The sequence below is a fragment of the Phoca vitulina genome, unplaced genomic scaffold (genome assembly GCF_004348235.1).
Source record: "Phoca vitulina isolate PV1807 unplaced genomic scaffold, GSC_HSeal_1.0 scaffold3, whole genome shotgun sequence".
In the NCBI taxonomy this organism is placed as follows: Eukaryota; Metazoa; Chordata; class Mammalia; order Carnivora; family Phocidae; genus Phoca; species Phoca vitulina.
Window position 1 is genome coordinate 69,040,425 of NW_022589706.1, and position 25,230 is coordinate 69,065,654.

At 35.1% G+C, this 25,230-nt stretch overlaps 2 protein-coding genes across 8 annotated transcripts in view; one reads left to right on the forward strand and one right to left on the reverse strand.

The window, feature by feature from the left end:
* CCSER1 (coiled-coil serine rich protein 1) overlaps nt 1-25,230 on the forward strand; it is a 1,349,277-nt gene that overhangs the window by 981,688 nt on the left and 342,359 nt on the right. The window lies entirely within an intron of this gene.
* Nucleotides 1,006-19,190, reverse strand: LOC116628693 (polycomb protein EED-like). Its single transcript, XM_032399027.1, is given in 4 exon segments — nt 1,006-1,480; nt 1,519-2,361; nt 5,234-5,327; nt 19,134-19,190. Coding segments are annotated over 4 exon segments (1,461 nt in total). The 3' UTR covers nt 1,006-1,013.

Sequence of the window (25,230 nt, forward strand, 5' to 3'; positions counted from 1 at the left end):
TTAACCAGAGTTTAGTATGAGGTGTTATTTTTGACAGAAATCATAACTAAAGAAAAATATTGAAATTACACCATTATTAATATTTATTTGAAAATAACTTACGTTTGCAAATAAAACATTTTTTATGACCTTTAAAATGAAAAGTAGCACTAAAAAGCTGATATAAGGTTATAATGTTTCTTTATATTCTTTAATCTAGCATTCTTAATCCATTAAGTTTTCCACACAGACAAATCAAAACAATGTTCATTATTGTATATAAAAATATCTCTAAGTTACCTGTGATTTACAAGGCCATTTACTTTGAAATTGAATGTGCAGTCAAATACTTACCAATAATGAAATTTGAAGGCACTCTGAAGTTATTGAGATACTCTGACTATACTTGAGATGATTTGGTAATTAAATTTTCCCTCCAATATTAAATTAAAATTAAAATCTTTAGCTGACAGTTTTTCTCATTAAAAAGCACTTAAGCCACTTACTGTGTATAGAATGTACACACACATTGTTTCAGGAAGAAATACATGATCTCAGTTATTACTAATATTGCTTTCTTTATTTGATACATTTCAAGCATTGCTAGGAACACTTAAGACATTATGTTCAATTACAGACATTTCATGCTTCTTTAACCGGTGGTCAGTAAAAATAAGTATATTTTATGTTAGTGATGTTGAAAACAGCTAGAGGCAAGAATTCTCATGAATTTCATAGAAACTGATGGTGGGGTAGAGAGGGTAATGTAGTTTTACACCTAAATTTTCACTGATACTTTTCTTGTATCAAAATCCCTCCTCCCGGGGTCGCCTGGGTGGCTCAGTCGTTGAGCGTCTGCCTTCGGCTCAGGTCATGATCCCAGGGTCCTGGGATCGAGCCCCGCATCGGGCTCCCTGCTCCGCGGGAAGCCTGCTTCTCCCTCTCCCACTCCCTCTGCTTGTGCTCTCTCTCTCTCTCTCTCAATCTGACAAATAAATAAAATCTTTTTTTTTTTTTGATTAAGAAAAAGTATTTTATCGAAGTCGATCCCAGCGCCAAATACTGGCATCATCACAAACAGCTATAAGAATACTGCTATCCCTGCTAAAACTGGTTTGTCGAATAGCAGCACCACATTTATGATGAGTCAGTGTTGTACATTTGCCTTTATGAGGATCTTCTACTTCTAAATCCCAAACATAAAGTTTGCCAACCTGATTGCCCAATGCAAGCATCTTTTGCCAGAAATCCATAGAAAACCTCATGTACCAAATGTCACACTGGCTGTAATCGAATCACCCAAGAATAGTCACATTAGACTCACTGGGTTTAATTTTATCTATATCATCTTCCATTTTGCCAGGTTTCCAGCACACAATGGCATTTTCACAAGACTTGGAAAGTATCAAATCACCTAACCATCGCACACAATCGACATAATTCCTATGTATGTCTCTGGTGGAAAAGTCAGGAAAGTGAATTTTCTGAGAAATAAATGGCCATAGTGACAGTGAAAGTGTTAATAGCCCGATGAGATTCTGTTAGTTTTATTTGGATTATAATCGTAAGATTCCTTAATTGCATTCATCATTCTCTTTGAATTGATCCTCCAAAGTTTAAGAGAGTGATCCATACCACAGGACATTATTTTTTCACCCAAAAGATCATAATCAGCACTTAGAACTTCATCTCTGTGCCCTTCTACGCCTCCAAATATCGCCACCAGAGTGTCTGTTTGGATATTCCACAATCGTAATGCCTGATCTTTACTTACTGACAGGAGAAGATTTGGATCTCTTGGGTGGAATTTCAGCTCATTGATAGCATTTCCATGGCCAACATAATGCTTTATGCACTGCATTGTTATGGGATTAATTATCCTAATTATGCCTCTAGATCCAGCCACGGCCAGCAAAGGATGGCTTGTATTGCTATCATATGTCCATGCACAAGTGTAAAAGTTTTCATCAGCATCCGCATCCACATAAGATTGCAACAACCAGATTTCTCCTTGTGAGTGACATTCATATAAGGTAACTCTGTTGCTTCCTACAGTTGCAAACACTAATGGATCTCCTTCTTTACTGTGCCAGTTAAATTGTACTCCAAACAATGGTTGATTATGATCTTCCTTGAGACTATTTACACACTCGAAAGAATATTTGCATTTCTTTGACTTCCATTTTCCCTTCCCCCAACTTTTCCTTCCAGGAGCATTTGGTGTATTTGTAGGTGTATCAGGGCGTTCAGTGTTTGTACCACTTTCTATACTGACAGCATCATCATTTTCATCTCCAGAGAGGTCTGGGTTGCTGTTCTCGTCGCTGCTTAGCTTCTGCTTCTTGGCTGCAGGCATGTCTGTTCCCGCCGGCGCTGTTGACACTTCCTCAATAAAATCTTAAAAAAAAAAAAAAAATCCCTCCTCCCTCCCTCCCTCTTTCCTTCCTTCTTTCCTTCCTTCCTTCCTTCCTTCCTTCCTTCCTTCCTTCCTTCCTTCCTTCCTTCCTTTCTTCCTTCCTTCCTTCTATTCCGTCTCCCTCTTTCTTTCAACCAACTACACTTAGATTCTCTTTATTCCTCTATTTTGTCATTGTTAGGATCTGGAGATACAACAATATTTTTAAAGGATTATTAGGCATTCAATAATGCATTCATTCAAAAAACATTTATTGAGCACAGCTTCATGCCAGGCACTGTGAAAAGTACTAGGAATAGAGCAAACACCAAGCTCAACATGAACTCCAGCAAAAAAGATAGTCTTTAAATAAAGAATAAAAGTAAAGTAACATGATATGAGAAATACAGGGAGTGAAGAGAAAATAGAGCAAAGATACCCAGCATAATCTAAGTATACAAATAAGACTTATGCTTCTGCAGAAGTTATGTTTAAACTGAAATTTAAAGGAATAGATCAGTCAGGAATGTTCTGGGGGAAAGGAACAGTATATATGGAAAGCATGGAAGAGAGATTTATCCATTGAAAACATTGAAGAAATTTGCTGTGGCTTTGTAACAGAATGTCTCTTGAAGGTTAAATTTTATATATTTGTGTTTTTTCCATCAAGAGAAGAAAAAACTCGTAAATTTATAGCCACATCCACCCAGTGGTGTCAGTAATCTTTCCTGTATATTTAAAAGCATCCTACCTCTAATGAGTAAATAGGTTTTTGTGTTTGAAAGATGAAATTAGCCTCCTATACCCGAAAGGTGCTGAAAAGAAAAAAAAAAAGTGTTCTTCAGAGATGGGATTTTTGTAGAGTAAAAGAAACCTTCAGTTTGAGGCCCAAACTCATTTCTAGGACCTCAGCCAATATAAAGATATTTGTCTATTTTCAACAAATATTTCTTGAACACACGCACAACCATACAGCCACAGCCTTGCTTCTTTGGAACAGAAATTCTAATGGAAGAACAGTAGAAGGGGCCAGAAGGACCGGAAACTAAGGAGTGTAACTTTGACAGATTAAGGAAGAGGAATTCTAAAGGACTTTAGCTCTGCTTAGGATATAGGCCACCTACGGAGACGTGTGCGTCTGTTCAGAGGAGAGACCCAGCAGTCAAGAGCAACGCCCGCTGAGGCAAGAAAACGCTGGGGGCAATGGCTCTAGCAGATACCCAGGCTGTCCTGTTCCATAATGGACATCAGAAGGACCTCTCTTTTGCTCTGTATATACTTTAGGAGATTGTTGAATCCTTCTTGATTTAATGTTCCTTTTGAGCAACATGCGTAAAAGCATGGAGACATACTGAGTATTAGGAATATAAATAGATATATAGTTGGGTAGAAGGAGATAGGACTGTATTGACTAAGTTAATTAGGGGAGAAGATACTATTGAGAGTTTCAAGCATGATTGAAAGATGCAAATTTGATTGATAAGCAAAAATGAATAATACTCTGGGAAATGAATGACATGAATTTAAATGAATACAATGCTATGTGGTGATAAAAATGAATCTGATAAATATTTAGAGGCTAGAAATAAAAAGACTATATCACTCAATTTATGTCAGCAAATTTAGTGCAAAGAAAAGACATGAAAAAACATTTCTGATAATTTTTACATAATTGCTTTACTCAACAAATCTTAATGGTGTATTTACTATGCCAGGCAGTTCCCTAAACACTAGGGTTAATGCTAAGTAAAATAGATATTTTCCTTTCCTTTCCATTAACTGATTAGTCTTTATTATATAATGTTAAATAATAATTAAAAGTATTTAAAATGTTCACCATAATGACTGAAATTAAAAAGACTGACAACATCAGTAGTTGGGTCAAGATGTGGACCAAACAGAACCAGAACTCTTATACATTGTTGGTGGGAGTGCAAAATGGCACAGCCTGTTTGGAAAAATGTTATAATAGTTTTGTATAAAACAAAACATACATCTCCCTGGTGACTAAGCAAACATGTAATATTTACCCCTAAAAAATATAAAACAAACAACAGCTAAAACCTTATGTATCCAAATAAATATGTACCAGAATGTTTACAGTAGCCTTATTTATAATAGTCCAAAACTGGAAGTCAACTTCCAGGTGTTACTCAATAGGAGAGTGGAAAATAAACTATGGCATTTCATATGAAATACTACTCAGCAATAAAAAATAATAAAACACTGATACAGGTAGCAACATGAATGAGTTGCAAAACATTATTCTGAATGAAAGAAGCTTTATAAGAAATCTTACATGCTCTATTATTGATTTATATTAAAATCTAGAACAAGTAAAACTAGTTTATTGTGACAAAAAGTTAGAACAGTAGTGGTCTTGGGGGTTAGGGGCAAGGAAAGAAGCCTGAGAAAATTTACTGGGATAATAATAATGTTCCATTATTTAATGTTCTATGATAGTAGTTTGGTTTACAGACACTTTTTTTTAAAAATCTGTATAACAAGAAATTCCATCTTTGTTCTTTTTGTGAGGCTCCTCACATATTATTTCAGTGTTCAAGGAATTTTATGATACTCATAGGATGAGAGAGAGTCCTAGTTCCAACAGCTCTCTTGTTTATAATATTTGATGTGGGCACTATATTGCTGTGAAATCTAGTCCTCCATCTTCTTTTGGGCTCTGTTGGGTGAACCGGGCAGATTCATAAGTGCCAGGCCAGATGTGATTGTACTAGTTAGCCTTCAAAGACACCGTGTAACCATGGTCCTATTTTCAAGGTGGGGAGGGGGCAAGATACATAACATTTGATGAAATTTCAACATCCTCATCCTCTTCTTAGTAGCAGCAAAACTTACTTACTCCCTTCGAAGACTGGCTACTTATGCCTTCTCCTCTTACAGTGTCAGCTTTTTGCCCATCACCATCAAGTGCCTGGTAACTTTTGTGATTCTGAAAGAAAAAAAAAAGTCATTAATAATGCTTTGAAGCAAGGGCTTCCATACTCATCAAAACAAGGCTCAGTCAACTTTGTGGTATTGAGGAAGGAAAAATACCTTTCATTCTTTCAGTTCCCTTATAACAAGGAGATCAAAACATGAACCAACATATTAACAAACTATCCTGCCAAAACAATATGTTTGTGAAGTCATGAGACATAAACAAACAAAATGCATGCCCCAAGAAATGACTAAGTTTGTTTTGGTAATAGGAGTCTTGCTAAGCTTAAGCCAATTTATACTCTGAACATATCACCTAACTTGCACGTTTTGACTAAGAATCAGAATGGGGGAAAATACTACTAAAACAAGAAAATTTTTTACAAGATTATTAATGCTGGCATCCCAGCTCAGGGATCTAAATAATATGAGATATATCAAGGAACTATGTAAAAGGGCCAGAATATCATTTACCTTTATTTATTAGTATGGCTAAGGCTTCCTAACACTGATTCTTAGAATTAGGCAAACTTACCTACCTAGGAGCTGGCAAACCTGAGTTTGGGAGAACTTTCCCACCATGGGGGAATCAACAGATTCCAAAAAGAAGAGGAATAGTGCTGAGCCATGCATAACTGGTTTGCCTTTCCTAAATTTATGGCTCGTGTAATCAGCTACTTCCTCTTAGGAAAAAAGAGCAAAGGATGGAAGGAGGCCAGGAGCTGCACTCCTGTAGAAGGAGAAACATCACAAGTGGGAAGGAAGCATTTTCCTAGTCACAATTCTAATGAGGTTCTAGTAAATGCTAGCTGATCATTTTGGCATTAATCTGTGCCTAAAGTGACCATCTGAGAGGAAAATGAAGTAATGCTTAATCTCAGTAGATTATAAGATTTTCAACATGTTAATCTGTTTCTGAGAAATACTGCAATGATGTGCTTAAATGAGAAAATGGAAATTTTCTAAACAGAATATTGAAATCAGTGAATAGAATATTGGGAAGATAATGAAAGAAAACATTCATGGAAATTATTTGGCAATAACTGTTCTATGCCAGGTATAGTAACTGAATTCATTAGCTCTGGGGGATGAAAATGGGATTGGGCTGTCCAAGGATAGCCTGTACAGCTTGTTCCAGAATCTGGAGTCTGAAGTCCAGTAACCTAGGCCAGCCAAGCAGGCCTGAGCAGAAACAGACATAATGGCAGAACAGGGAAGAACTAGAGCTATAAATTAATAGCAAGTGAGATGAATAAACAAAGGCACAAGGCAACTGGTCAAAGATGAAAACCCTTTGGCAGGCAAAGCCAGGGACTGAGGTACCATGTGTCACCTATTTATTCAAACAAGGTATTAAGAAAGGATACATTTTGTACCAAACCTCTTCTGGTAATGAGAATACAGCATTGAATAAAACAAAATCCCTGTGACATTCAACTTCAAGGGAATCGGCTATAACATAACATGAAATAACATGGTATACTGAAGTAGAAAGTACAATTCAATTAAGTCAAGGTAGGTTGATGGAGAGTGGCTGGGTCTGGGTGGGGTGAGGGTGGGAGATATATGTTCCAGGTAAAGGAAATAACAACTGCACAGATGTGAGGCAGTTCTGTGCTTGGTGTGTTCTAGGATCAAGTACTTCAAGGCCAAGGGAGAAGAAAAGGTAAGAGATGACATTGGAAGTTAGATATTGTCTATTGTAAGGAGGAATTTATAGGTCCAAGTACAAGTTTTGTCCTTTATTCAAGTTATCTAAAGATCTCCCTCTTTCTTGTCTTCCTTTCCTGAACATTTCAGGCCTGGAGCCATTATATAGGGCAGAGTAATGTAGGTATACACACTTGGAGGATAGCCAAGGTGGATCAGTGCAGGTGTAAAAGCTTAAATAAGATTAAGAGACTGTCTCCATTCGAGTACTTAATAACATGGGGTATTAGAGTCCAATCCAAAGGGATGGGGGGTGGTTTCCAAATGAAGCAATGGTGCTGTGTGGTATGTTAGAGCCCAAAATCGTATGGAGGGTACAGCAGATGGGAAGGCAGATTCATTTCAAAGAGGGGGATTGATAAAATGAGTGAATATATTAAGGATAGTAAGAGTCAGATTTCTGTCTACTGGAAATGGAGATATAGGTGTGACTTCATGGTTTTTAATACATACATTCATACACGCACACACATATATAAACCCTGTGTGTGTACATAAAAATATCTACATACATATATTTTCTATGTCCACTCAGAATGTCTGGGAGCAGTAGTATCTGAATAAGAATGAGCATACCTAGCACCCAAATCTTAGCTACTAAATACCATTCTTCACTAAAAGAAACCAGGACTCATTAAAGGAATTGATTCTAGAGGTGGTCAGAGAAAGTACAAGATGAGTCCAGAATAACTTGTGACAAAAAGCAAAGAAATGCTCAGAGGATGAGGGTGGCATGTCAAAATGACACAGAAATTTGCTTGGAAGGACTACCACTTACCAAATATGGAACAAACTAAATACTCAAATAAATGCTGTTTATACATTATAATCCACTGAATAAATAGGAAACTATGAATCCATATTTCTATAAATAGGGATAAATCGAATGTTTGTTGAGGGATGGCATATTTAAACAGTTTTGAAGTATTTTCCCATAAAATAATAAATTAGAAGAGAAAAAGAGTATTTACTTGAAGAAGCTAATCAAATAATCAGAGTAACATCACTGGCAATGGGACAATTCAAAATTTTATATCATTATTGGTGTACAGAAATGTAACAGATTTCTGTACATTGATTTTATATCCCATTACTTTATTGATTTTGTTTCGAAGATGACACAAAGAAATGGAAAAACATTCCATGCTCATGGATTGCAAGAACAAATATTGTTAAAATGTCTATACTACCCAAAGCAATCTACACATTTAATGAAACTCCTAGCAAAATACCAACAGCATTTTTTACAGAGCTAGAACAAGCAGTCCTAAAAACTGTATGGAACCACAAAAGATCCGGAATAGCCAAAGCAACCTTGAAAAAGAAAAGCAAAGGTGGAGACATCCCAATTCTGGACCTCAAATTATATTACAAAGCTATAGTAATCAAAACACTATGGTACTCGCACAAAAGCAGACACATAGATCAATGGAACAGAATAGAAAACCCAGAAATGAACCCACAACCATATGGTCATTTAATTTTCAACAAGGCAGGAAAGAATATCCACTGGGAAAAAGAGTCTCTTCAACAAATGGTGTTGGGAAAACTGGACAGCAACATACAGAAGAATGAAACTGGACCACTTTCTTACACCAAACCCAAAAATAAATTCAAAATGGATTATAGACTTAAATGTGAGACAAGAAACCATCAAAGTCTTAGAGGATAAAATAGGCAGTAACCTCTTTGACATAAGTCATAGCAACTTCTTACTAGATACATGTCCGGAGGCAAAGGAAACAAAAGCAAAAATGAACTATCGGGACTTCATCAAGTTAAAAAGCTTCTGCATAGCAAAGGACACAATCAACAAAACTAGAAGGTAACCTATGGGAAGGGAGGAGATATTTGCAAATGACATATCCAGTATAGGGTTGGAATCCAAAATGTATAAAGAACTTATCCAACTCAATACCCCAAAACTGAATAATCCAATTAAAAAATGGGCAGAAGACATGAACAGACATTTTGCCAAAGAAGACATACAGATGGCCAATACACACATGGAAAGATGCTCAATATCACTGATCATAAGGGAAATAGATATCAAAACTACAATGAGGTGGGACACCTGGGTGGCTCAGTCAGTTAGGTGTCTGCCTCCTTGCTCAAGGGGGAGCCTGCTTCTCTGCCTGCTGCTCCCCCTGCTTGTGCTCTCTCTGTTGCTTTCTCCCCCTCTCTGACAAATAAATAAAATCTTAAAAAAAAAACTACAATGAGGTATCACCTTACACCTGTCAGAATGGCTAAAATTAACAGCACAGGAAACAAAAGATGTTGGCGAGGATGTGGAGAAAGGAGAACCCTCTTGCACTATTGGTGGGAATGCAAACTGGTACAACCACTGTAGAAAACAGTATGGAGTGTCCTCAAAAAGTTAAAAATAGAACTACCCTGTAATGATTCAGCAATTGTACTATTATTTACTCGAAGGATACAAAAATACTGATTCAGAGGGACACATGCACCCCGATGTTTATAGTGGCGTTATCTACAATAGCCAAATTATGGAAACAGCTCAAGTGGGCATTGACTAATGAATGCATAAAGAAGAAGTGGTGTGTGTGTGTGCACATACATGCACATACACACACTGGAATATTACTCAACCATAAAAAAGAATGAAATCTTGCCTTTTGCAGTGATATGGGTAAAACTAGAGAGTATAATGCTAAGTGAAATATGTCAGAGAAAGACAGATACCATATGATTTCATTCATATGTGGAATTTAAGAAACAAATGCGCAAAGGAAAAGAAAAAAGAGAGAGAGGCAAACAAAGAAACAGACTTTTAACAATAGAGAACAAAGTGATGGTTACCAGAAGAGAGGTGGTTGGGGAGATGGATAAAACAGGTGGTAGGGATTAGGAGTGCACTTGCTGTGATGAGTACTGGGTGTTGTATGGAAGTGTTGAATCACTATAATGTACACTTCAAACTAATATTACAGTGAATGTTAACTAACTGGAATTTAATAAAAACTTTAAAAAATTGCATATCACCTCATAGGATGCAGTTGACAGCACATTGTTACATTTATTTATTTATTTATTTTTAAGGATTTTATTTATTTGAGACAGAGAGAGGGAGAGAGAGCACAAGGGGGGAGAAGGGCAAAGGGTGAGGGACAAGCAGACTCCCTGCTGAGCAGGAAGCCCAACATGGGGCTTGAACCTAGGACCCTGACTGAGATCATGACCTGAGCCAAAGGCAGATGCTTAACTGACTTGAACCACCCAGGAGCCCAATATTGTCACTTTTATAATATTCCTCCAAAATAAGCATAATCTTAGTACAAGAAAAACATAATTCAATCCCAAATATAGGAACATTCTGTAACTTCAAAATCTTCAAAAATGTTGAGGACATGAAAGGCAAGAAAAATCTGAGGAACTTTAATAAACTGAAGAAGATAAAAAGAGACATTACCAAATGGAATATGTTTTCCTGAACTGAATTCATTTGCTATGAAGTACATTATTTGGACAATAGGTGACACTTGACTGAAGTCTGAGGATTAGATTGTAGTCATGTCAATGTCAGATAAATCCCTGTTATTGGTGATTGTATTGTAGTTACATAGAAAAATGCCCCCTTTTTTGTGGAAAATACACACTAAGTATTCAGATGTGATGGGGCATCAGGTTGGCCACTTATTCTAAAACGGTTTTGTAAAAATATTACTCTTAGTATTGAACATTTTATGTGATTATAAGTTGTTAGAAATTGAGTAAAAAAGTGCAAATTGTGATGAGAAGCTTTGGTGATTTTATTCGGGGGTGATATGATGTTCCTCATGTTTGAAAAGAAACATCAAGGCTGCTGTGTAGATGGCAGGGTTAAGGATGGAGAGGGGGAAGGTATTAAAAAAAAGAGAGACAAATTGAGATGCCATTGTAGTAATTTAGAGGAAGATAGTGACAGCTTGAACTAGGGATACAACGGAGTTGCTGGTGAGCATCAAGTGGAGTTCAGTTATTTTTTGGAATGATGACCTACAAAATTTGCTGGATGTAGAGTATGTAGGACAGACAAAAGGTATAGGATGACTTCAAGGTTAGACAAAGGTTCTTAGACCCAGATTCATTGATTGCCTTTAACCTATTCATTTTCCCCGTCTTGTACTACAGCTCACATGTCACTGCAACAATATTCTGAAACTAATTTGAGTCACTGAGAGATAAACTAGTCATGAGTTATAGAACTATGACATTTACAAAGGCCTCAATAAGGAAATTACTGTTTATATTAAATCAACAAGAATGTGAGAAGACATGTATCATAATGATTGGAGTAAGTACAATGCTATAATACAGAAAGGGTTTTGAGTTCTAACTCAGCCTATTGTAATTTTGGACAAGTTTCTTAAACTCTAGAAACTCAATGTTTTCATATGTAAAATGAGGGATGATATCTACTTTATAGAGTTGTATAAGGATTCATTGGTAATGTAAAGTGGTTGGGATTGAGCTAAACATAGTTGTAGTTACTATTATTAATAGTAGTGGTAGAGTTGCATTGTGTCATATATCCAAAGACTGAATAGATTCTCTCTTTAGTTTGAAGGAAATATTAGGTTTAAAAATGTGTGGAAGGAACGTGGAAGAATCATAGCAATTGCTATCAAGGATTATCTTTGAAATTTATAACAATAGTTAATCATGTTTTCAAATCTCTTAAATTATGCACATTTCTCATAGTTCGCTTATATCTAAAGGATGAAAAAAATATTTTAAAATGTTAATACTATGTTGGTCCAGGAAAATTGTCTTCAATCATATCAGTGTATCTAATAATTTAGAAACAAGCATTTGGTACAACATTCACTCTAGACAGGTGAATGTTCTTGTTGCTTAGAATAGAACATATTTCTTTCAGGCATTCCTTCCCAATTCAATTTTATATTCTCTATTTACTATGCTTAATCATTATGCTAAGGCTTGTTTGAAAACAGTTGCTCTTAATTGTAAAATTGAACTGCGCCCCATTAAGCTCTTGCCTAGCTGCTTTTGAGATCCTTGGTGGTTTGGACTGTGGGGATGCATCCACATTTTCTCTCTGCCAGTTCCTTTTATCTTTTGTCTCTAATGCTATCCCTTCAGTGTTTCAGCTGCTAAGTGGTTGTAACGTACGCCTGATATAATTTCCTGATGACGGGTGCATTGTTCTCGCTACTGATCTGTCAGCAGGAATACCACCTGTGTCTGAGAATTTGGGACCAGAAGGGTTTTGTATTTTACTGAAGCAAGAGGGAAAATGTAGAATTAAATAGAAAGAAGCATTCCAGTCTGTCCATTAACTTCTGATACCAAATTTTGCACCAACTATAACATAAAAAGAAAAAGAGTAGGGACTATGTGAGCTTTGTAAATTAACCCACAAAGAGATCTGAAGTCTTTTTGACTGTTTTTAAAAATTGCAATATTTCAACTTTTCATATGGATGCATGTACATTATTTATTCAATATTTGTGAATGCCTACGCTGTGCCAAGCCTTTGTCCGGGTGCTAGGGATAATGTAGATATAGTCTCACTCTCTTATAGCCTAGAGTCTACTTTGCAGCAAAAATTTTACCATATTGGGTCTCCCAGCTTCAAAAATACTAAGTTATTTTATTGTGATATTAGAACGATTGGTATTACATAAATTCTTGTTAAAACTGGGTGAAATTCTTGCTATCTATATAACCTTTGTCAATTACTTAGCCATTGTAAGTTCAAGAATGACAAATGAAAAACCAAGTGTGCTGGTCCCCCCTATAAAATGAACACTGAATTCTAGGTAGACTTCTAGACATCCATAAGGCTTTTATGAAAAGGATAGGAGCCCTGTGAATAAATCTGATCTAGGAGTCAACCTGCACAATCAAGGCAGTGTGAAGCTTGTAGGCTGAATTTACAATTTGGGTTTCACAAAACTCAATTTATTTGATACCAAAGTCATTGTAGCAATGAGAGCATGTGGTCCTTTAAGGTCCACTGAAGTCAGGAGCTCAAGTTTCTAAACCTGATTTTGGACTTTACACTGATTCTGTTTCTTGCTGTTGGGTTGGTGTATCATGCCATCTCTACCCTCTGGACCAACCACATTGTTACAGATTCTTTCATGCAGAAGCCCTGTTTACCACAGCACCTATTAACTTGTCTCACATAGTAGCCTTCCTATTGCCATGGAGATGCCAGAGAGGGTTTGTTTGTTTGAGTTATAGACAGGACCTTTCTAATACTCAGCTAGATCTTGTATGTGGGTTCACTGGGGGTCTTTGCGGTCAGGAAAGAACAGAAATTCCACTCTTTTATCGTTTGCCTCACAACTGTCAGCAAAAGAATACCAGAGGTATCAAAGAAAAGCATGTAACAAGACAGGAGTCAATCAAGAACCCTATATAAGCTTCTTTTTATTCAAATTATCCTATCCATCTAACCAATATATTAAAGAATAGTTATCTTCAGGTCCATAGTCTTCATTCCCATGGAGATAAAAGTGTCCATTTATGTATTTAATGAAGTCACAATACATTTTGTATGTGTGTTTTGGTTTTGGTTACATTTTTTATTTATTTATTTTTTGTCATTTGAGATTAAATAAAAAGTAAAACTGTATTCCAGCATGCTGAGATATACCTGAGCATTCAGTTAACTTCAGTACCTTTCCTCTATAAAGTGATCATCACTCAGTTAAAGTGGTTCCTACCCGCCTCTATTACTCCTGAACATATTAGCCTGTTTTATATCCTCTCATCCTCTAATTCCTGTTGAAATGATCTTATTTCTCTGTTTATTGTTCATTTTTCCTTACCAGTTTTCACTAGAGAAGAAGTTACTTGTCTTTCATTAAAACAACTGTGGTTAGAACAGTGCCTCAAAGGCCGTGTACTTACTATTTTAAATGAATAGTCAGTTTTTAAATGAAATGAGACTATCTGGTCTAGACATGATTGTTTTCAAAAGAAAGAGAAATTTCTTTACCTACCACTTGCAGTAAGGAAGGCTTATTATAGAGAATATATATATATATATATACATATATATATGGCATACAAATGATTATTTTATTAGTTTTTAAAAAAATGTCTGTTTTCATTTCAATCATTTCAATTAAATCCTGCTTTATTTGCAATTTCATTAACCAAGATGTTCAGTTAAGTAGAACTTCATGTATATAATATAAGGGTGATTTAAATTCACAGTGGAAGTACTGGGAAATCACAAGATCCTGAAATATTTTCTTGTCTACAGAAAATGAAAATTTATTTAATAAAATTTTAGAGGTTAAGGGGACTATTGAAATTTTCATCATTGGGTATCAGCAACCCATTTACATATGAAGGGTACTCAGTGTCCTTTAAATAGAATATTTAATTGGTACATCCAATTTATTATGATAAAATGTAACTTAGTGACTTGTATTTGGTGAGCCCTGTTAACTATGACTGATTTTCTAAAATTATTGTTATTCAAACACTAAAACATAGGACCACTTTGAACTAGGTAATCACAGCTGACAAACAGTATTTGTATTTATAATTCCCTTGAAAAACCCCATTGGCAGTGATAAAGGAAATGTGACTGCAAAAAAAGATGTTATAAAAAAAGATGCTGTATGTTTATTAAATATTTTAGCTCTGCAGAGCCCAGTAGAAATCTACAATTTTTAAGCTCTTCTGATAGATCACGGAGGTGGTCATTATTATCCTGCAGATTCCTGAGATGCTAGAACTCCCTGGGGACCTATAAACTACTTAATTCTTCTACCCCTAAGTCTATGACTTCATCTGTCCCTTTCCCTTTTATAATAAAATTGGCCAGTATTTTGAATCCTATCCTCTTTCTTCTAAAGAATTTTGCATCTTGGGTTAGCAACTTTCTCTTGAGTCCAAGTCATTCCCCGATTTTCTGCTCAAACATTTCAATGAGATATCCACACCTAAGCTTGACAATTGATGTGATTCTTCAGACCTGCATGTGATCAAGGGAACCTTCCATGTCTGCAGCCTCCAGGCCTGCCTCTGGCGGTTAGCTCTCCTCTGAGTTTACCTCAGTGAGCACATAATGTTTTCTATGAGCAACATGATGTGATTAAGTAGGGAAACACTAATCTTAACCTGATGTCTTGACTATATGGCATCCTATTGTCATTCTTTATGTTCCAGAGAGGTTTTCCCTCAGTACTCTTCCCTAAACACAGGACAGGATACATTCCTGTATTATTTTCCCTGTTGATTTTTCATAGTACTTTTTACACATTGTAATTAATGTGTTAGTTTATTCACTTGTCTGTCTCACCAGTGAATGAATGAAAGGGGCAAATACACACATTCAATATGCTTGACTTTCATCTCTTTTATTTTCACCTTCTTACTGTTTGGAACACACACAATATTGTTATGAAAAAGAAAAAAAATGTAGAAATATATTACGGCAGGATTGAAGAAGTATGACTAAAAGTTGATAAACATAATTTTTATAAAATCTTAATATATGAGAAGTTAATGATATGTTATCACTGTTAGGCTTTGTAGAAATTTTATTGAGCTGTTGGGTATATCTCTCACTTCTGTGTATGTAGCAGTCTTTCCCCCCTTTTCTGAAGACAGAACCCTTTTCTTCCTTTGGGACACTGCACTCTTGCCTCCAGATAAAAATGTGAATTATATTGCTTCACCTGTATTACCATAAATGACCAAGGCTCGTTCCACAGATTATTGAATACCTCTGAGATCTATGATTGATCTAGGACTGACAGGTACACTAAGCAGACTGAATTACAATCCTTTTCTTAGTGATTGGCATGATGTCAGCACTAAATACTTTGTAAGCCTAAAGCTACTATGGGCCATTTTGCCACCACACGAACACCTGATTAAGAACTCAGCAAACACGGAAGGCAAAGATATGGATTGCGGAAGGAAAAAACTCCAACTCCGGATCCAATCTAAGCCTAAATACTCCTGGACTTTTCAGTTATATGAATCAATCTTATTAGCTTAACAAGGTTTCTTAAATGTATTCCAATGATTGCTCAAAACCCATCTCAAAAATATAATTTTTGATCAAATATAATTATCATCAAAGCCAGTATGAATCCCACCTCACAGATGATCTCTACACTGGCCAATTTTCTTTGGGCAATTAAAAGTAAATGGTAAATGTTTATACATTGACTTTAAATAGTAATATTTATTTACACTTTTGATGAAAAGGAAAAATAAGAATGATCCATGAGAATTTTCCCTTAGCAACATCAGCTTAGGGCAAGAGATCCCTGTTGGTAGCACGTTATTTTTATCAGGACTGCTGCTTCTAAAATAGTACAATATATTTATAAAAATTGTGGAGAATATACATTTTTACCAACTTGAATCCATTAATTTTAGTCACAAGCCTATGCTTGCCAGCATTAGTATCTGTCATTCATATCTGTCTTATAGGAAGAAATTCATATGGGTAGAAATTCATATGTAGAGCAATTCCCATACTTTTGCTTGACCAATGTTTTCATTTGTTAGTAATTTCTAAACCAAAAGAACCTTTCTTTTCATGTAAACTTACCCAGAAGCCCATGTGTAAATTGTTAGTTTATTAAAATAAATTATTATTCCAGTTAAGCCTGGGATAGTTCTTATTGAGGTGAGAGTGGTAGATCTACAGTTTGGCCTTTTATACCACTTCACCCCTATGTCACTTTTGGGAAGAGCATAGGGCTTAATGAAGCTGTTTGAAATCCACTGGGATTTAAAAAATGTGGATCAAAGTGAAAAGGTGACAAGTAGATTAGTATTGCACCAAGGTAGTATATTTTTTATCATCATCACATCTTTTGTTAGAGATTGTCTTGTTAAATGTCATAAATCGAGGGGCACATCTTTTATTTGTTTTGTTTGTTTTTCTTTTTCTTTTTTTTTTTTTTTTTTAAAGATTTTATTTATTTGACAGAGAGAGACACCGCAAGAGAGGGAACACAAGCAGGGGGAGTGGGAGAGGGAGAAGCAGGCTTCCCGCTGAGCAGGGAGCCCGATGCGGGGCTCGATCCCAGGACCCCGGGATCATGACCTGAGCCTAAGGCAGACGCTTAACGACTGAGCCACCCAGGTGCCCCGTTTTGTTTGTTTTTCTAGTAACAGTTGCCTGGGGAAATGTATGCTAGTTCCTTGCATGCTGGTCTGCTCACTGAAAAGGTGGCAATGACCTGACAGATATGACAAGGAATTTATTTTGCCTGAGTGATCACATAGTTAATGGAACATTAAAACTTTGATTCTTATGATTAGGTGATTAACAAGAATAATTTCTTAGAAAATACTGTTTGCTAAGAGCAAGGACACAATAGAGGTTTGGAAGAGTTGCCTTATGTGTCAAAACAGAGTAATAATTCAGAAACATCCAAAATAAATGAAGTGAATTAGAATGGCAGATGAAAATTTCTGTTGGGAAGTAGTTTCCTGTTGAGTTAAGCAATGTGCTAGTTTCACAGCTGCCATAGCATGTCTCTCTTTTTTATTTTTGGTCTACTTCACATTAACCCACAAGCAGTCTCCCCAAAGAATGTGCTGGAAATAAAAAGACATTGAAGAAGTTACACTTTAGGTAAGAGTATTCAGTGCCTGGGAGGCTCTGTGTCGGCTAGTGGCCCTGATCAATGACAGAAGAGGTGCTGATCTGGCAAGAAACTTCTTGCCCTCTTGACTTCATTCTTCTCTTCAGTCCCTGATCCACCTTAGATTTGTTTCTTCTACAGGTCTACAGCTGCCATTCTTTTCTAACAATTAACTCATGCAGATATTAAGCCCCTGAGTGTTATTATAAATGCTACCTAGGTGAGCTATCATCATTCCCTCATCATAAACCAAGTTCCCGCATAAACTTAGATCTCTTTCTGGGCTCTCTGTTCTGATTATTGATCCTTATATCTATACTTCTAACAATACCATAATGTTTGAATTATTATAAAGCAGATAAGATAAATGAAACAATTATGTGTTAACCTGATAGACCTCAAAAAACTTGCATAAGGGTTTATACAGCACAGTGCCTCTTAAGTAAATTTAAATTTATGCAAAGAAATATTACATATTATTTATAAATAAATACATATATAATTAAATAAGTGGTTCTCAAAGTGCAGTCTAAGAACTCCTCGAGCTGTCAAGATCTTTTTCAGAGGTCTAAGAAATCCTTTCTTTCCCATCTATGTATCTGTGCCAGACCAGGTTTTCTTGTAAGGTATTTCAGATAAGACCTCATGTCACACTAGATTTAATGCAGAAATAAATATGGATCCTGCTTTCCTCTATTTAGCAGACATTAAAAATGTTCTCAAAAATGTTTAAAAAATTACTCAGCACTATTTTCTTCTTTTTTAAAAATTTTGTTTTTTAAAGATTTTATTTATTTATTTGACACAGAGAGAATGATAGAGAGAAAGAGAGCACAAGCAGGGGGAGCAGCAGAGGGAGAGGGAGAAGCAGACTCCCCGCTGAGCAGGGAGCCCAATGCGGGGCTCGATCCCAGGACCCCAGGATCATGACCTGAGCTGAAGGCAGATGCTTAATGACTGAGTCACCCAGGCACCCCAGCACTATTTTCCTCTTTGGGAAAATTTATTTTTCATGACGATGCTACTTATGGTAACAAGTCATGGGTTTATTCACTTATTTAAGATCCATTAATAAATAAACTTTCTCAATTTTAATTTCTAATATGATGAATAGAAATAACTAACATAAGGCAAAACTTCTGGGCTCCTTAATAATCTTAAATGAGTAAAGGGGTAGTGGGAATAAAACATTTGAGAACTGTTGAGTTAAAAAATAAAACTGTAGACATGAAGGATACACAACAAAATCTCTGATAATGATATTTTTTTCTTTAGAAGGAGAGAATTATGGGTACTGGGAAGGAAAGTAAAAGGGAAAACTCAACCTTATCAATTTTGTTCCATTTCTTTATGAAATGATTGAAGATACAGTGACAAAATACAAATATTTGCTATTCTAACTCATTTTGGGGGGAGTTTGCTCTATTATTTTCTTGACTTTAATTTTTTTTTCTTTTGTAATATTGGTATGAGGAATAGTTCTTTTCTCTAAAGTACTCATGACTTACATGATATATATTCTTGTAAATATTCTTTTTCTCAAACACTGTATAGACCATCCACATGTTCCTAATGCATGTGTACCTGGGAGGAAATGGTTCAGGAGATCATAGCACTACAGCCAAAGGTAACCAATGATGATCTGTGTTCACAAGTCAATACTCTTTCCTTTTTGTTTCTTCATATTAATAATATGTTTCCTGCTTAAGGACTACTCTGTTTTAAAATAAGAAGTCATCAGCAATATTCATTATTAAAGCAACATAAAATACTTTTCAAATAAGAATCACATTTTATTTTCTGGTGCAGTACTCTGAAAAGATGTGAACAAAGTTGATTTTTTAGTAGCCTAGCAATAGCATGTTGGTTTGAGTGAGATAATTTTTATCTAGAATATTATCTATATTTCAGGCAATGAAATTGTATCAGGAATCAAACTTATATGGGGCTTTTTTTGATAGTGTCTTCATGAATGTATTTTTACAAAGCTTATGATATGTCTGATTCTGAAACATTTCAAAGGTGGGAACCAGTCATACAACACCCTTTGTTTTGGGTTACAGAGGAAAACATACCTAGCCAAGATCATCTTAACAGAGTGAGAGCCCAGAATTGAAGTATGAAAACAGAAGTTCTTTTCTCAGGTCTTCCACCAATGAAAAACTGTTGCTTTTGTCAAGTCTCTTAAGTTGGAAAAAATCACAAAGGCACTCTAGCTAGCTCATACAAGAAGGACTTATAGTGAAGATTCAGTAGGATGATCTCAGTAGAGATAGAAAATGAGGTAAGCTTCATGGAACTAGGATCGGGAAATGGAAATTTTTTTTAAAAAAGTTAACTATATTTCTCTTTCTAGAGATTCAACTGTCTTTTGGCCTCTTCCTTTCTCTGTATGGTCAATTGTCGCCTCTCAGGACCACCTTCCTTTACTTGTTCACAAAATGAAATTTTTGGTTTCACATGCTTTGATGTCCATGTTACTCACCTTAGCTTTGACCAGATATGTTTTGTCCATTTAAGAGTAAGGTAACTGGGATTGTTGGGTGGCTCCTATTATAATGAATCATTATATTAGAAAATAATCCATCTCTAAAATCATTGGCATGCAATGTAGATAATGATGGAGAAGGCCATATTCGAATCTACACAGTAAAACTTGGATTTTCCCATTAGATACTATAGTTATCTCTCCAAAGTCTTCAGCCACCTAATTCTGGGATTCTTTTTTTTTTCCTCCCTTCTGTCCACCAAACAGCTTCTAATATTCTCTCCATTTTTCGGATCTCAGCATAGCACAAAACTTCTGTTTCCTTCAAACTACATACCACACACACACACACACACACACACACACACACACACACACACACAGTAAAATTAATATTGACCATGCATTATTCTTCAAACATGTCATCCTAGGATAGAGGCCAAAAAGCTGATCTTGGTTTACTTTGACAGTTATATTCACAGAAGTTATTTGTCACTTAATTCCATTTGTTGAAGAGGTAGTACTTTGAGATGAATTTATGCTACGGATGAGCTTCTCTTGCTGAAAACAGGTCCTCAGTCTAGGGTCAATCAGTATATAAAGCATGTATTGAGTGTGGCTGAAAATGAACTGATACATTCAAGGCAGATATAGGAATTTAGGTAAGTAAATTCACATCTCTAAGGATTTAAGCTACCCCCAATGATAACTTATAATCTTAAAATTCTGAAAGATAAAAATAAATATATGGAATGACATCATTTTATTTTATATAGCATCTTATATAATCGGTCAAATCAATGTCAATCTTTTAATAATTATGTTTTTTAGTATTTTTAAGTAATTTTTTGTAGTAATTTCTATTTTTTAATATTTTCCCATCATAATACAGTTGATTTCTTCCAACATCTCAGTAATCATAACATAAAGTCAATTCATCTTTATTATATATAAGACATAAGTTTTTGCTATTTTAGTAACATTTCTTTAGGTAAATGTTTATGAATTTCTTTACTGAAAACAGTTTAAGTGTTGGAGTGCAAGTCCTTTGTTTGGCTGACCATTGTCTGTAATTCGGAATCTCTATCTCCATTCCTAGAACACACAGACAGTATTGATCAAACCCCATATTTACTAAACAAATTTATAATATCAAAAACTCCAAATGAAAGGTTATATGTATTTTCTGAATACAATTAATACTTTAGTATCAGTGAAATGAAAAATCCCTAGGCATGAATTGCAAAAAAAAAAAAAATAATATGTTTATCAGGTAATAAAATTATAATAATTTCATCTTTTCCCTTATTGTCACAATATTCTATCAGGTCAAATACCTATAGTTTAAACTGATCTCTAAAGTAATTACTGTCTTTTTAATCAGGTTTTTTAGTCATAAACTTAAAATTAAGGTTAAAAAATATTCAAGTTCACCACCAATCATTGTATATCTAGAGATGACCAAGTCATACAACCCTTGAACTCACTGTATATAGGCTATAATGGTAGAAACCGCCCATCACCAAACAGCTAGAGGACAGGGTTGTAAGTATGTAGTCAGAGATACACATTATTTATAAGAGCAAATTTGGAATAAACACACTGTTTATTAATAAAAACATTGCCCAATCAGGGAATTACCAAATAAATTATAAATGAATTATTATATTTTACTGTAACTAAATATTTTGGCTCTATTAAATATTATGTCTCCTAATGTGTGTACTATGAAGAAAACGCACACAATAAAGTTGTTATGAAGAAAAGACAAAATACGTTAAGTCTATAGTACCTCAGTCACACACACACACATATATAAACAGAGTGAGAAAAGATGTGGGGGAAGGAAAGCATAGCAGCCTTTGTGGGCTGGTTGTTGAGATCTTGTGAGTGGAGAAGCACAGAATACTGCTCTGCAAGGTTCCAGAAATAAGGCAGCAGATGCATGAAGAAGAACAGAGCAGAGAGCAGTGTCACTACAGACTGAAGGAAAGGCTGAGAACATAACCACAGCTTTGGTTCCAAATACGTGGATCTTGTTCCTCTGGAGTTCAACAGCCATTAATTACCATCCCTGAATTCTGTAAAACCTCCCTGAATTATTAAAATGCTCCCCTTAAAAAAATGTTCCCCTTTTACTTAAACTGGTTAAATTTATCTACTATTACTTGTAGTCAAAAGAGCTTTAACTGAAAGAAATTTTTTCATTAAGTAGATAAAGAATACAAATCAATACATTTTTAGGAGCTTATATGCTTGTATTATACCTTTTGATACCCAAGAGTAGCTTACAGATAATTTTGCTTAATAACCTCAAACAACTCTCCTATCATAATATTTATAGTGCTATCAAGTGCAGAGAGTACGTTTCTAAATTCAACTTGAAAGCCAGATTGCTACTTTTCAGTTTTTAAGAAGACTGACCTTATAGAGGAAACTATCTTGAATTGCAGAACACATTCCTCGAGCATGCTGTCCAATAGAAATTTCTGTGATGATTGAAATGTTCATTCTGTGCTGTGCAGTGTGGTAGTCGGTAGACATAGGTAATTACTGAGAATTTGAAAGGTATCTAGTGTGATTGGGGAACTAATTTTTAAATTTTATTTAATTCTAATGAATGTAAAAGCAAATAGCTACATGTGGCTAGTGGCTTATATCCGCACAACCTTCAAGTGTACCTAGGAAAAGTAGAAATATAATTAATGCTACGTTAGCATTAAAAATCACAACTATCTCTTATATTCTTGTGCACATTGGATGTCTCCTGGTTTATGAGATTTTAGCATATACATTACAAATTGAATCTTTAAAATAATGTCTTTTTTCTTTAGCTTATCATATATCTAAAAATATGGAAAACTTAAAAGAAATCCAGAGTAGGCTTCCTACTTCAATAATATTAGTCCTGGGGTGCCTGGGTGGTTCAGTCAGTTAAGCGTCTGCCTTTGGCTCAGGTCATGATCCCAGGGTCCTGGGATCGAGTCCTGCATCGGGCTCCCTGCTCAGCCGGGAGCCTGCTTCTCCCTCTCCCTCTGCCTGCTGCTCCCCCTGCTGGTACTCTCTCTCTCTCTCTCTCTCTCTCTCTCTCAAATAAGTAAATAAAATCTTAAAAAAAAATAGTAATAGTCCTATTAACCAAAACAAAGCAAAAGGTAGAGAAAAAAAGACAAGTAAGCGGGAAACAGCAAAAGCATATCAAACAGTAAGCAACAGATAACAAGTGCCTATTGTTTTCTAGGGAAATAGCAATTATTTAGAAAAATCACATAAATTTTGAAAACGTGTCTGAAAAGTACATTGTGGCTAGTAAACCATTGCTGTCAAATATAATTCATAAACATTTTTAGACAATATTTCTGATCTTGAGCTGGTTAAAAAAGGACTTAGAACAAATAAAACAAATAATTATAGCTTATGATAGAAGGAACTGGATGATATTTAAAAATCAGTTATGTGCTGTAATAATTATAAAGAGGGAAATATCACTCTGGCACAAGTGGACTAGAAAAGCATAAACAAAATTTAGATAGGACCCAGATAATTGGCAAGGTGAAAAAAAAAAGAGTGTGTTTAGAAGAGAAAATATAGTAGAGAATGGATAATGAGTAGATCCATAGGGCTATGCAGGTGCAGTGGTAGAAAGGTTGGACAAAGAAGATTGCAGACACGTACTGGATGGATTGAGGAGCACTGAGGAATTTAGACTTTATTGCAAAGGTGATATAAGTCCCAGAAAGTGTTACAGTTAACTCATGGATCTAGGGTTGTCCATTTAATACATGTAAACATGACTAGTATCTCTATATGGGTTTCTTAAGGATTTTCTCTTCAACTCGGACATACTCTGTTCTATAAATAATAATAAAGTTGATTTATTAAAAAATAAAATATTTATTGACTATAAAAATTAATGGTAAGCTACTTTTTTTATAACTAAAAAATGCTTTCGAAACAATTTTCATACTTGGAAGGAAGCCTGAAAATGCAGCCTCTTCAGATTTTGGTCAAAGTTGTTTTTTGTTTTGTTTTTTGTTTTTCTCGTTTTGGTGGGGGGTGGTGTTCAGCTATAATGCTTTGACTGAGCTGTTCCTGAAAATAATTTTTGTACCAAATGTGAGAGAAAAAGCAAACAAAAACCTTATCTGGCTTAGAAAGCAAATGATCTAAAACATTGTGAGTTAACAATGGTTCAGATTCACTCACATCAGTCTCCATTTATCTACCATGATGCTTATATACATTCAACTAAATGGTAGTTTTGTACAAAAGCATGCAGAAGTCCAAACAGAAGAGCAAAATAAAATTATAAGTACACTAGAAGGCAAAGAGATGAAGCCCGTGTTTTAATGTTCATTCTAAGATAAGTCTGTGACTAAATAGTAAAAACCAAAAGGTTTTTTCGTGTTCTTCTTAGACTTATCCAATTGAACTTGTGTGATATTTGAAATATTTTGTGTCTGCACTATCAGTAGCTACTAATCACTTGTGACTGTTGAACATTTGAAATGTGACTAGTGTTACTGAGTGACTGAATTTTTAATTTTATTTAAATTTAATTAGCTTAAATTTAAATAGTGTAGGTTATATAATTTTTTCTATGTAAACATCCAATTTCTATCACATAAGCCAAAAATATCAATAATTAGGAAATCTGAAAGGCCAAGTGTAAGTCTTGAAATTAGTAGCATCATATTCCCTATACACAATAGTATCTTCCCCTTTTATTGTGTGCCATCTATGCTAAAATAATTTGGGCATTAAATATAGAGAATATTTCCCTTCTAAACTCCTGGCCCATTTTCTGATTGTAACTTTTTAAAAATGATTAAGTTCCTTCAAACTATAAGGAGAGACTATAAGGAGAAAGCAAATTTAACAATAGACTTGATGTTGACGCTCAGAATTAATGTATCAGACAAATATTAGAAGTGGTAATGTCAAATATCTGCATTTATCGATTGAGTTCTATTTGGATACCACTAGAAGGCTTCCCTCTTAAAAATGATGTTTATGCCAAATCAGAATATTTTTAAGCACCTATAAAATTTCTTAATATTATTTGTAAAAATAACAATGTTTTTAGAGGTTCATATCATGATAAGATAGAATTCTTA